The sequence below is a fragment of the Schistocerca americana genome, chromosome 1, assembly GCF_021461395.2.
Source record: "Schistocerca americana isolate TAMUIC-IGC-003095 chromosome 1, iqSchAmer2.1, whole genome shotgun sequence".
Classification (NCBI taxonomy): domain Eukaryota; kingdom Metazoa; phylum Arthropoda; class Insecta; order Orthoptera; family Acrididae; genus Schistocerca; species Schistocerca americana.
Genome location: NC_060119.1, coordinates 893041567 through 893056408, shown reverse-complemented (window position 1 = coordinate 893056408; position 14842 = coordinate 893041567). Strand labels below are relative to the sequence as shown.

The 14842-nt window shown below is 38.0% G+C and overlaps 1 protein-coding gene across 1 annotated transcript in view; it reads right to left on the bottom strand.

Moving 5' to 3' along the window:
- The window catches only part of LOC124614550 (protein sidekick), a 629897-nt gene that overhangs the window by 70915 nt on the left and 544140 nt on the right, over window positions 1-14842 (bottom strand). The window contains exons 18-23 of the mRNA XM_047142952.1: window positions 8074-8270; window positions 2089-2298; window positions 1712-1966; window positions 1118-1346; window positions 811-962; window positions 561-711 (exon numbers count right to left, since the gene is read on the bottom strand). Coding sequence (XP_046998908.1) covers window positions 561-711; window positions 811-962; window positions 1118-1346; window positions 1712-1966; window positions 2089-2298; window positions 8074-8270 — 1194 coding nt within the window. The remainder of the gene's footprint in view (window positions 1-560; window positions 712-810; window positions 963-1117; window positions 1347-1711; window positions 1967-2088; window positions 2299-8073; window positions 8271-14842) is intronic.

Genomic DNA, 14842 nt, shown 5'->3' with positions numbered 1-14842 from the left:
CATTACCCCCTGCTCCCACACACCTCCACAGCAACCCCATGACCCTAACTTCATTCATCCTGCACCTACACCTCCTTCTCTAGTCCACTCCTCCACGCCATTGTGTGCTACCGGAATAAGCTCACCAGTGCCACATTCCTAGCATATGTGTGTCAGCTGCCTCTCCCCCACAGCCATCATTCACCCTACCCCAACTCTCCTTCTCACTCCCTGCCTTCTTTCTCCCCTTGGGTCACTCCCCAAACATGCCATCTAACACCTGTTGAGCTGCAATGCTGCCACAATCAGGGCAATTTGGTCCTCCAAGAGTGTGTCCATGTCCGCATCTGCGTCCATGTCAGTGTGTGTGTGTGTGTGTGTGTGTGTGTGTGTTTTTGTGTGTGTGTGTGTGTGTCCAGAACCATGCAAAATTCTCAGTGTTGTTTATGTGGCTATCAATAACTCAGTGCCTCCATTACCTGTTAACTGTTTCACCTATTTGTATTTCACCATGACTTTTCTTCATTACCACAAATTAAAACCTTAAAGATAGAAGAGAGAATTTCAAAAAAACTACTCACTGTCCTCAAATGTCTGCACACGGACAGGAGGAATACTTAAAGCTCCATCACCTAGTCTTGTGTAAGCCAAGACCTGAATGTGATACTGAACAAATTTCTTAAGTTCCGTGAGTGTAGTAGTAAATGTTGCATTATTTGGAATATCTTTGAACTGAAAATAAAGGAAATAGTATGTCAGAGCAGCGAGTCTCATAAGTGTACATTGTGTGATCTGTGATGACACATGGGATAGGTAGATAGATATACTCACATGAAATGGAAGTCGCGGGTTGGTACCATAGTATACCTTGAATCCTTCAATAAGGCCATTTTGATGTTCTTTTGGAACATTTCCCCACTTTACAACAATTGTGGTTGAAGATGTAGCATTTGCTTCTACATTTTCTGGTCCAAACGATGGAACTACAAAAAATATTCTGTATTATTTTGAGTAATGTGCTTAACACAAAAACTGTGTAATGCAGTTGTGTTTCTTGATCACTTTTAATATTAGAGTTAACTATACTAAGAAGTATGTTTGAAGAAAACTTCCAGGTATCATACATTATAAGTAGTACCTGATTCTCTTGTCCATTCCACAGCAACAGGACTCATATCAGAGCTACCAACATCATTGTATGCTTGTGTCATTATTTCATATTGTGTAAATTCCTCAAGTTTATCTAGAATATGGGAATTTGCTGTGTGGTCTTCGATTTTGACGCTATATACTTCATTTGTTCCCACCTGCCTATATGTAATATTGTAGCCTCTAGGATTTCCAAACCACTCGGTTTGTTGAAGAGGCTGCAAAATATTAAAAGTTTTATTTAGATGAAAATTCTCACGTTGTTTTCTACAGAAACCAGTTAAAATCAGAAAAAAGATGTGAAAAAGGTGGTAATATGTCATCACGTGATAATTCTGATGTCACTTCACTGAGGATATAAAGGTAATATTAGTTGGGTACACCAAACAATCAAATAAAAATTAAAAAATGTCAACCGATATGTCAGATAATGACAATAAGATCTACAACGCAATACCAAATACTTTTAAGAATTCAACCTCTTAATCATTCAAAACAATAAGTTCTATTTTACAGACAACTGAATAATATTTTCCAATAATATACAGAATTATATTTAATCTGTCTTCAGTACAGTACTTACTATCCAACGAACTCTCAGTTCAGTAGCACTCATTGCACGAACTGTAACATTCTGTGGTGGATGAGCTGGTGGTGCTTGAATTGTCTGGAATTCTTTTGTTGGCTCTGATGGTTCAGATGCTCCAACAACATTGTTAGCAATTATTCGCAACTTGTACAATGTGAATGGGACTAAATTACCAACTGTAATTGTTGATGCATCTGGATCAGAAATTTCGTATACTATGAACCAGGTGACATTGCGAGCTGTCTGAGCCTGGTAAAGAAGGAAAACATATATGTTAAGGAAGTAGCTACATGAATGTAACTGATGAAATGTAAAGTGAAATAACAAAAAAAAAATCAGTATTCAGGGAAACTGTTAATTTAAAATTGTACCTCCACTGTCCATTTAGCTATTGAAGAATTGCCATCAAATCCAGGAGTAAACTGCAGCACCACAGAAAAAGGTTCAATGTTTGAGACAGCTAACTTTGTAGGTGGATGAGGTAACACTGGTTCTATACCAGACTGAATGGTTGCCACTTTCACAGGACCAAAACCCACAGAAGTCCATGCAGAAACTTCAAAGCGATAGTGGGTCATTGCCTGAAATGTAAACACTGAGATGAAAATATACTCAAAACCTCCGTTTTAATAATGTGTCACTAATCCTCCTTTCTAATAATATATCAGTATTAAATGTTAACTGCTATGCGAACACTGTACACACTGTTCTACGAAGACTTCCTTAAATAAAACCATCACTATATGTAAGAAAGCACGAGGTGTCCACAATTAATGTTCCAGTTTCAAAATGCTGTAGAAAGAGAACCACTGCTCAGAATGAAGACAGATTTAAGTAGCATGTTATTGACACAGGGGGACTATCATTGGGGGGAGGGGGGGGGGGGAGAAGAAGGAGGAGGACGGAGGAAGGAAGACAGAAAGAAATATCGTCTTCATGAAGGATAGCGTGCTGCTGGTAACGCTCTTTTACAAGAATAGTGACTGCACCAGTAACCAGACACTTACGGGTATGAAAAAACGCACTGGTATGATGTCTGCTAAGGGTCTGGGGAAAACAACTACAAAATTTGAAAAGACATGTTCTCTTTAAGCGCCGTGTGACAGAGGACTGAAAGCAGTTGATCCAACACCTGTTGAACATTTGGCCACAGTATTGCAGGAGGTGTCAAGTGGTGTTGTGCAACCACGCTGTGCGTGGGGAATTGCCTTCGGAGCACAGTGCTTAAAATCCTACAAAACATCCTACATTGCTACCCATACAAAATCACCCACTTTCACAAGTTGCTTCCTTCTGACCTGCCAGCAAGACAAACATTCACTCTGGAATTTCTGGCTCGTGTACAAGTGGACAATGAATGGCCATGAAACATTCTGTGGACAAACAAAGCCCATTTCCATCTCCAAGGACATGTCAACATGCAGAATTGCAGAATATGAGCAACGGAAAATCTGCACATACATCAATCGGTACCACTTCAGTCTGCAAAGGTGACTGCATTATTTATCATGGAGCTATATTTTTTCATTGAGGCTCCTGATGCCTATACCATCACTGTTAAAGCAAAAGTCTTTTGCGCACCAGTATCACTTCAACCCTTCAACAGCTTGGATGTGCGAGTAGCATCATTTTTATGCAAGATGCTGCTCCTCCACACATTGCACAGCCGGTCAAGTGGCTGCTGTGGAGGCATTTTGGAAATGTTAGAACTATTAGCAGACATTTCCCTACAGCCTGGATGTCCAGATCACCCAATCTGGCTGTGGGGTTATCTGAAAGATGTTGTGTTCAGTGATCCAAGTCCCAATGTAGCTGAGTTGAAAATACACGTAGTGCAACGCATTCTGAAAGTGACCCCTGAGATGTGCCAATCTGCTATTGAACTTGCAATTTCTCGATTTCAACTTGTGGCAAAAAACAGTGGGCAGCATACTGAACATGTCTTGCAACAGTGTCATGACAACTGAAAACTGATGTAATTTTGCTTTTTATGCAGTTTTTTGCCTCAAGACAACTAAAAATTGATTTTTCCCATCCACTGTGGTACAACCTTGCCATGGCGGATGTGCTTACCTCTCTAGCAGTGCCACAACTGTTGACTGCCAGACTTGAGCAGTCTTGCACATTGAGCAGTACTTATGGTGTTATGTGCAACTCACTCAAACCATAGCCGTGTATTGTGATTCATTTTGTCATTCATAGCTGAGCACATTTATGTTGAGATGTTTACAGTGCCATTCATTTTTGTGTAAACCCCCTCCCCAATGATGTTTTCCCCTAGGTCAAATTTGACATGATTCTGAGCAGCAGTACTCTTTCTACAGTGTTTTTAAACTCAAACTTAAATTATGGACACCCTGTAGATCAGGCCAATAACAATTCCAAAACAAAAACCATAATATGTTTTTGATCCATGCATACAATTCAATTATGTAAGTGTTACATGTTTAGTTTTGCAATGAAAACCAAGAGCTGTGATAACACAAGAAATAAATATACAAACTCTATCTGAGACACCAAAGAAGTGTCTGTCTACCAACTGCAGGGACAAGAACTACTAAAGCATGGCTAACAAACAAAATTAATTAAAAATAAAACAATCCAACAATTAATAATCACACACACTTTATATTTCTTCACCATTTTGAATTTATAAATAAAGTGTCTTCTTGCATTGAAAACATACTATGCTTTCATGGTGTTTGTGGTTACCATCATCTGGCAGTCATAATTAGCGTATAGAGCATGTATAGGGCCTACACATCTTTTCAGTACTCAGCAAAATTATATTATTCGATAACTACAGCAGAAGTTCAGTACTCAAAAGGATAAGGACAAAATTAAGAGTCATATTGATATTGATGTTTTTTTTAAAGGTTGGTACTTCATGTGCAATACTGTAAGTAAAGAGTAAATTTAATACATGGTATATATTTGATAATTTAATCAAACAGATTAACTGAAGTAAACTGCCACCAGAAACATTTACTGGGTTGTATGATTTATCATCAATAGGAAATTCATCCAAAGTTTGTGAAGGTTTACAAAGAGCCTGCTACTTCATTTCAAACAGTCAAGAAATAAGTACCTTAGATTTTCTCTTAGTGATTATTCACACAAACAATCAAAAACTGCAACCACAGATGAAAACACTGAGAAACTGCACAATACGATAGTGTATGATCAGCATTATAAAACAGCTGTTGCCACAGACACATCAGAAGATAAAGTGCATTTCAAATCAGGAATGAACTATGAAAAATTTTGAGTGAGGTAGGTATAGTATGTACTGAATATTGACTAAAATTAAATAAATCAATTTCAGGACTGTTTAAAAAGACTGTTTAAAAAGAACCCAACTGATTTTGTGCACCAGTCTGTTATTGTGGATGAAATATGGGTCCACCACTTCACCCCAGAAGGGAAACATAAACCACAGACTGACGGTAGTGGCCTTGTACCAAAACAGGCAAAATTTGTTTCATCTACAGATAAGCTTATGAACACTGCTTTCTTAGATGAAAAAGGAATTACTGATTACTTTACAAAGAATAAAACAATAGCTATCAAATATTGAACAAGTCTTCTGGACCAACTAGAAAAAATAAAATACAAAAAGAGGCCTGAGTTACAACTAAAAGAAAGCCCTCTTTTGCTTTGTGAACACATTTCACCACAAAGGAACTGTTAGAAGTCCCATTCTATACACTGCATATGGCACCCTTTGACTTTCATCTGTCCCTACATTGAAATAAATTTGTGCCTGGAATACACTGCCAGTAAAAAGGGTGCAACATTCTTGAGGACTGTGTTCATTGGCACCAGGGTATAATATGCACACTGCATAGTTGTAGTGTTATTGATTCATTTGTCACAGACATTGGCAATCAGATGGCATTCCAGAGCCCTGCCTGTGCACCCTCTGTTTTGATTCTGCACATAGTAACTGCGCGGAGTTTAGAAGTGAACAGTGTTTACAACATTCATTCTAGGGTACAATGATGCCCTGTCAACAAGTACATAGCCCTGTTAAACAGTTTCTGCTATTTGAACGGGGTTGCATTGCAGAGTTGCGGGCAGCCGAGTGCACATATTGATGAGTTGCTGCATGTATAGGGTACTATGTATCACTAGTGTTTAGTTGCTTTCAACAATGGTCAATGAAACATTCCCATACCGGCAAATCAGGTTCTATATTTCCACACAGTACAGACTCAAATTCAGACCTGCGCATTGTGCGAGCAGTGGTGGCCAACCAAACATCATCCAGGGATGAAATCTGGGCATATTCTCTGTTTTCGGGGACCATTGGGAACTGTCTGTTTGCAGCTGGATTAAGACTATGTGTGCCTCTGGCCAGGCTCCTACAGACACCAGACACAGCCATGTATAGTTCCTCTCGTACCATGAAACAGCAGACTGGAGCATCGAGTGGTGCTCTGTTGTCTCAGTCAGGTGAGCAGGATCTGTCTGTGGGTGAACGATGTATGTAAGAGTGTAGGGCATACACCTGGTGAGCTGCCTAATCCAGAGTGCATTCGCCCATGGGACACAGGTCCTTTCCAAGGCTTCAAGGTATGGGGGGCCATCAGTTACAACTCGTGGTCACATTTCGTGTTTCTGCAGGGTGAAGTAATCAGTCCAACTACATTGCACAGGCTGTTATCCCCACGCTACTGTCATTTCTTCAACAGGATGGTGCTTGAATGTGTTATTATATACTTCTACAATGTTGAGTTACCTGTCACCTCAGTTTTTAATAAAACTACCTTGTCCTACAACACTTATGGCACATTCCTTACATGTTGTTGTTGTTGTAGTCTTCAGTCCTGAGACTGGTTTGATGCAACTCTCCATGCTACCCTGTCCTGTACAAGCTTCTTCATCTCCCTGTACCTACTTCAACCTACATCCTTCTGAATCTGCTTAGTCTAAAATCTTAGGTGCTATATTTCTTATAGAAAAAGGCCTACTAACTAGTTGCTTGACTAAATGTTAAGTAGAAACTGCTACATGTGACATTTAGCGAAGTGTGTAACTTTTAATCTCCAGAAAAGGAATCTCACCAATGAAGTAATTTTGCATGTTCAAAAGTAGGCTTAATGCTCGTTATTGCCATTCCCACTGGGCAACTAATTTCACATTGAGATATTTTTATCAGGGTTTTTTTTCATTTTATCAAAAATTATGTTGTACACAATTTTTCTGAAAAGAAAAGCTATTGCACTGGTTGTACAGGAACATTTCATAGCATTCAAATCAATATAGTGTCTCAGTTTGCACTTTAATTAAATCTTACAAGATTCACAATAAAGGAGCTCAAATTTTAACTCAAAACTCGATGTTCCTTCTTACCCTCTAAATTGTTGTGGTCTTCAGTCCAAAGATTGGTTTGATGCAGGTCTCCACATTACTCTGTCATGTGCAGGCCTCTCTGTATTCGAATAACTACTGCCCCCAACATCTATCTAAACTTGCTTGCTGTATTCATCTCCTGGTATGCCCTACAGTTTTTACCCCTTACACTTCCCTCAAATTCTAAACTGATGATCCCTTTATGTCGTTGATGACATCCTATCAACCGATCCCTTCTTTCAGACAAGCTGTGCCACAATTTCTTTTCTCCCCAATTCTATTCAGTACCACCTTATCTAATTTTCACCATCGTTAATACATTTAAATTCAATAAGAATTGTATCCAATAACTGAGTTGTATACTAAATCTCTCTGTGGTACTTTATGGTACTTTGATGGCAAAACAGCAGCTGGGCGGGGGTGCATGACATTTTGATGCCAAAACAGCAGCTGGTTGGGGATGTTAGGAAAGGTCAGTTTTGTACCGTTCTTGGAAAAAGAAAGATACGATTTAAAGTCCCACTGAAGATAGGAAATAAAGTTCCATTGATGATAAGGTCTGCAGAGACACAATTGATAGGCTAAGTAAAATATAAGTATAATCTTCAAAATCAAACAATGGAAACTCCATGATGAAATAACAATATGGAAAGGATAGAGTGCTACTCAACACATAGAGAAGGGCTTTATGTCGCAGACAGGCACAATGTAAAGAATACTAGAAATATTTAAGCTCTCAGACATTTATACAATAACAACAACTAACTCACACATGGCTACTGTCTCCGGCCACTAAGGACCGACTGGCTTTCTTCTGAAATAAGTGATATTTCAACAGAAATTTTTTCCCGTGAAAAACAATGAAGAAAATTACACTAATTGTCAGTCCATACATGACTGGGCTATGTGTAAGCTGTGAATTAAAAACAATTAAAACAGAATTACTGAGATAAAAATATTAAAAATGGTTTGAATAATTTCTTTCTTTATGGTATACTTACTTGCAAGTTGTTTACCATCACACTAATGGCATCAGCCGTGAAGTTTTGTGTTTTGACATCACTTAAGCTATCCTTCTGCATATACTTCAGCTGATAACCTCTAAGTATTCCATTAGTTCGTTTCGGTGCACTCCAAATTACCTTCACAGCCCGATCACTTATATCATCGAACTGCAAGCTCCCAACTTCATCTGGTACTGAAGCAGATCAAGTGAAGTACTTGGTAATGATGACATTGAAGTAATAACCAGTTTAGAAAAAAGTCATATTTGTAATGCCTACAGATACAACAAAATCTAAAAAATGTTACTGAGGGAGAGATACTTGAATTCGATTCAAGAAGAATGCTATAAGGTACCAATGAAACTGACATAGAAGGGACTCCAAACAAATATAAGACTGCCTGGGATGATTTAACACAACAATTCACTTCTAGCCAAACTAAAGACGTTTTGCTTGAGCAAGAAGAACTCAATAAATACTTTACTACTATAGTAAATGGATTAAGATCTAAAATTAACCAGTGAAACACATCAGCTACTGATATACTGGATGATTAGCTTCCTAGAAGACATGAATTCCATTTGGATCTTGTCACACCCATAGATATAGCAAATGCTGTTTCAAAATTTTCTAACTCGATAAGCATCGACTGCTACTTGCTATCAAACTACACAATAAAAAAGACAATACACCTTATTTGCAAATCACTTGCTTTTATTATAAATAACTGCCTGGAATTTGGAGTTTTTCCTGATCAGCTCAAAATTTCAAAAGTTATACCGATATACAAAAAGGGGAAAAGCATCTCCCTGAGAACTAGAGGTCTGTGTCTATTGTTACAATCTTTTCCAAAGTATTTAAAGCTATTTTTCACATACAGCATAGTAATTACTTAAAAAAGCATAGCCCTGTTTGTAGTAGACAGCATGGGTTTTGATAAGAACAAAATACCACTCCTCCAGTCCTCGAAATTATTAACCAGACATTAACTGCATTTGGAAAGCATGAGGACTGAGGATTGAGTAAGGCTTTCGACGATATCCCTATGACATCTTACTAGTCAAACTACAGTATTATGGAATAAATAACACAGCACTCGAAATAATTAATTCTTATCTAAAGAACACGAAGCAATTTGTGTCAATTTAAAATAGGCATTCTTCCCTGAAGAAAATCACATCTGGTTTGCCTCAGGGCTTTGCCCTTGAACCGTTCTTCTTCACTGTTGCAATTGATGATTTGTCACATTATGTTGGGTTTCAGTCTGTTATCTGGATGACACAACTTTAATCCTCACATATCAAGACACATTGAGGTTACGACAGAAATCACACGACACTCTCCTTAACACTTAACTGGTTTTCATCTATTAACCTACTGTGCAATCCTGAGGAAACTCAGCTCCTGCTGTTGGGACTAGCCAAAGACATTGAAGTAAAATCTGTAAAACTGATCGGAATAGACACTGATTCCAAAGTAAATGGCAACCCCATTTAAGACATGAATATCTTAGGATAGCTTGCTTTGGACTTTTCCATTCTCACATATCTCATGCACTATTGTTATGAGGTCACTCAACTCATATCAGTGATGTATTACTGATTCAGAAAAAGGTTCTACGAATAAGAGGTTGATTCAAGGGACACTGCCACCATTTACTTGTTAAGACCAAATTGATGACACTGATAAATCTTTATATCCATGCATTATTGATGCACGTGAAAAAAACATAGAAGAGTTTACACCATAGAGAACATACGCTGTCATGACACCAGAATCAAGAAGTGTATTGACAATCCTAGGCATCAGCTGACAAAAAAAGGCAACTCTCACAAAGTGAACTGTTTAAAATTTTTTTAATAAACTGCCACAGTCCGCAATCAATACACCAATCAATAAATTTGAAAGTAAGCTGTATAAATGGTTAATAAACAATCCATTTTACAGTTTAAGAAAATTCTTGTATGCAAGTATAGCAGAAATTGAATTTTAGGATTATGATTACAATTCTGTACAACAGATTAATATAGGATAAATTATTTGTACATGCAATGTGAACAGTAATTCACATAGTGACTGGTATGGTATATTAGTGTAAAACCCATTCCAATTCATGTGGTCAATGGCTAGTAGAGAATATAAATACACACAGTCATTACATACAGAGGAACCTTTAGTTACACAGAGCCCATATAATACGTATTATTTTCTGGCTTAAGCTTGCCAACATCTCGTAAATAAGGATAAAATTATATGGTTTAGATATCAAACAGATAAAAAAAACTATATCTGTAATGCACAGTATGTGGACATATACATTTATTCTCTCAACTTTCACTTGACTCATTTCTTCAGTAAGTTGTTGAGACTAAAGAGACAATCCCAAAAACTCAAGATAATAAAATACAATATGTGGCACCAGTCTGTTAGCATGTTTGAAGATGTTTTATTCTCCCAGTTTCTCAAACATCCCTTACTAATCACTTTTGAGGGGGGGGATTGCCCCACCAAAAGGGAGAAGGGATGCAGACAGAAAGAACCAAGACTATCAGCTCAAATTTGAAGAGCAGGATAAGGAAAGATAAAGGCATGCAAAACAAAAGTGAGACAGGCAATACACAAAATAGCAATACTGAGAAGGAAAAAAAGGATAATAAAGAGAATTATACTAGAAAAAAGCAGTGAAGTTTCTGGAAGCAGCTACAATGAAAGGAAACAATGGTGCAAATAGCACTCTCTCTCCTACTCAAATTCAGAATTGGCTGAGTGTGTCACAAGTGCACAGTGTGACAGCAAGCAACATGTCTAATAGCATGCAATAAATAATAAAGATAACAGGAGGGAGAGTGGAAGAGGAAGAGGAAGTGAGAGAGAGGGAGAGGGAGAGAGAGAGAGAGAGAGAGAGAGAGAGAGAGAGAGAGAACAATGCAAGCCAGATAGAACTGTGGCAGAAATACTGCATATGACAATGTTATTTAATAAATGTCTTCTGCAGAAACAGATGACCAGAACTTGGCAAACAATGAATATCATTACACTAATGAAAGACCCAAGACAGCCTAACTGCTACACACTTATTTGCTGAATACATATTATAGCTAAAATATGGGAAAACTTCTATGCAGGTGTCCAAGGAATCAAAGAAAACTAGTAGGAAAGAGACCTCTGCATGATGATCATATCAGAGTTTCCATATGAAGTGAGACAACATTGCATATTGTTAATAACTCAGGTGGCATACACTGAGGTGACAAAAGTCACGGGATAGCGATATACACATATACAGGTGGCAGTAGTATCATGTACACAAGGTATAAAAAACAGCAGTGCACTGGCAGAGGTGTCATTTTTATTCCAGTGACTCATGTGAAAAAGTTTCTGATGTGATCATAGGCACGATGGGAACTAACAAACTTTGAATGCAGAATGGAGGTTGGAGCTAGACGCATGGGATATTTCATTTCGGAAATTGTTACACAATTCAATATTCCAAGATTCACAGTGTCAAGAGTGTGCCTAGAATACCAAACTTGAGGCATTACACCTCACCATGGGTAATGCAGTGGCAGATGGTTTTCACTTGACAAAATTTGGCATTAACGGCCAATTGCAACAGACTACTAATGCAAGTGCCTTTGCTAACAGCACATCACCTGCAGCTGTCTCCTGGGCTCGTGATCATATCAGTTGGAACCTAGATGACTGGAAAACTTTGGTCTGGTGAGACAATTTCTAATTTCAGTTGGTAAGAGCTAATAGTAGTGTCGACAGTGATGCACCCCACGAAGAGATGGACCCTGGTTGTCAGCCAAGCACTGTGCAAGCTGGTGGTGGATCCACAATGGTGTGGGCAGTGTTTACACAGAATGGACTGAGTCCTCTAGTCCAACTGCACCTATCACTGACTGGAAATGGTTATGTTTGGCTACTTAGGGACCATTTGCAGTCAAACAAACTTTTATGACTGACAATGTGCGATGTCACTGGGCTGCAACTGTTCGTGATTGGTTTGGCAAACATTATAAAAAATTTGAGCAAATTATCTGACAAACCAGATCACCTGACAAGGATCCCATCGAACATTTATGTGACATAATCGAGAGCTCAGTTTGTGTAGAAAATCCTACATTGTCACCACATTTGCAAATATGGATGGCTACAGAGGCAGCACGACTCAGTATTTCTGCAGGAGACTTCCAACAACTTGTTGAGTCCATGTCATGTTGAGCTGCTGCACTACAGTGGGCAAAAACATGATCTACACGATATTGGGGGGTATCGTATGACTTTTGTCATCTCAGTGATATGTCATGCGAATAATGATCGACGTAGACAGACCATTTCATACTTTGTGGTGCTGTGCCCTGTTTACCTTACTGGAGCAGACGTATGGCAAATAATAACAGCTGCCCGCACGAGGATGAAATAAGAAGAGAGCAACAGACTAGTTCTTACATAAAGATAAAATTGTTCAGCAGCCACAAGTCACATATAGTTTTTATTACCAGTCTCATTCATCAGATATGAGTATCTTTAGAAATTTAGTAGCCAGCAGCCACACATTCACTATATCTGACAGCGTATAGTGCCAACATCAAACGTATCTGACGTTGGTACTCTACGCAGCTAGATACATTTAAAATGTGGCCATTGGCTGCTAAATTTCTGAAGACACTCTGATCTGGAAAGTGAAAACAGTAATAAAGGAAATTATGTGTGACTTGTGGCTGCTCCACAATTTTGTTTAATATGGTCACTGTTTCCCCTGGTCTCAATAAACCAGTTCACAGAGTAACACTAAGTGATTGGTGTCTAGATAATAAATTAACAATAGTAGCAGACACATTGATTTAAATGTTGCCAGAAGGAACACTATTGAGAGTGAGGAACACCACATCATGAATAAACAATCAACTAAAAGAAGTACATATACATTTGAGAATAAATAGTAACAAGAAGCAGAACTTTCACACATATGTGGAAGTCATTTGCCAAAGTAGCATTAAAAGTTCTCAACAAAATAGCATCAGTTGACCAAAGAAATTTCCAGCCACCTATAAGTTTTATACAAGCATATCATAAGATACTCTTCTGTTATGGTCTATGGATGAGTATATGCACCTACAAAGCCAAAAAAGAGAGACATTACAGTCCTTTGTAAAGTCCAACAAAGCAGAATTCTGTACATCACAAGTGTGTATAGAACTACATCAACTGAGGCACTCCTGATGATATTAGGCATATGACTACTCCAAATAGCAGTAAGAGACAGAGAGAGAGAGAGAGAGAGAGAGAGAGAGAGGTGAATAGTTTTGGCTAAAAAAAAGTGCAAGAATGAAAAGATCTAGTAGATTATGGGCACAACAGCCACGTCTAAGAAGGAAAAAAAGGAGTGAATCAATAAAGATGGCAGTGTAGTGATGTGTAGTTTACAGTAAAATTGTAAATTTCAAAATCAAAACAATTTCACTTTTTTCACTTATACCCAAATTACACTTCAACACACATTTTAAATTTTATGTAAATATATACCATTTTATATATGGCATAAGACCAAGTGGAACACCATGAACAACATGAAGAGACCAGGTGGAGGATAATATGAACTGGAGAGAATTAAAATTGACTGATAGACTATGTGAGAAAAAAGATTGGAAGATGCTTTGTGAATGACCTGCATAAGCATAAATGTTTCAGGAAGAAGAAGTAGAAGAGAAAAAAGAAGAATAAAATATGCAACATAAATTTTTTGCACCTCAATAGAATTGTAAAATCTGTGCCATAACAATCCACACCCCTTTGCCTCTAAAAATCGAGGTGCTTTGTTCCTGCACAGAAAGACACACTCATAAATATTATTGTATATATTCATACGGAATTAATATAATAGAGGGAAACATTCCACGTGGGAAAAATTACATATAAAAATAAAGATGAGGTGACTTACCGAACGAAAGCGCTGGCAGGTCGAGAGACACGCAAACAAACAAAATTCTAGCTTTTGCAACCAACGGTTGCCTCATCAGGAAAAGCGAAAGCTAGAATTTTGTGTGTATGTTTGTGTTTGTTTGTGTGTCTATCGACCTGCCAGCGCTTTCGTTCGGTAAGTCACCTCATCTTTATTTTTATATGTAATTTTTACCACGTGGAATGTTTCCCTCTATTATATTGATATCATTAATTTGAATCCAACAATTACGTTTGTTATTGTCACTGTTGCATTTTGAAATCTTTTCTGTCGTCCTATTTTCCTCTTTCTGTTTTTGCCAGTAGTTTCACTTTGTATTCACCTTCTCCTTTTTACCGTAATCTGCTATACTATTTTATCCCGTCTATATATACTCTATAATACGTAACCCACTTCCAAACCATAACCAAAAAAAAATTTTTTTTTGCCGCTTTCAGCACTACCGCCGCTATAATATCCACCGTTTCTAGTTCACAAACAGTTCCTTTCACCTTTTAAACAACCATTTCGGCCAGTTCTAATAACTTTCGCTTTATTTCCATTTCCGTTTTTCCCACATCACTTATAATTTTTAGCCGCTTCCCACAGGTTTTAACGTCATTATTTCTTCGTCAGACAATTGTTAGCCTCATTTTCATAATCTGCCACCACAAAGCCACTCCTTTTAATATACTACACGCAGTTTTTTCGAAATTTTCCCGAATTTCTCCGTCCTTTAACGTGTTTTGGTGGCAACACAACCACCTAACCTTTATGCACATCGTTGTCTACCAACCCGAGTCCAACGTAGCCCAGCTG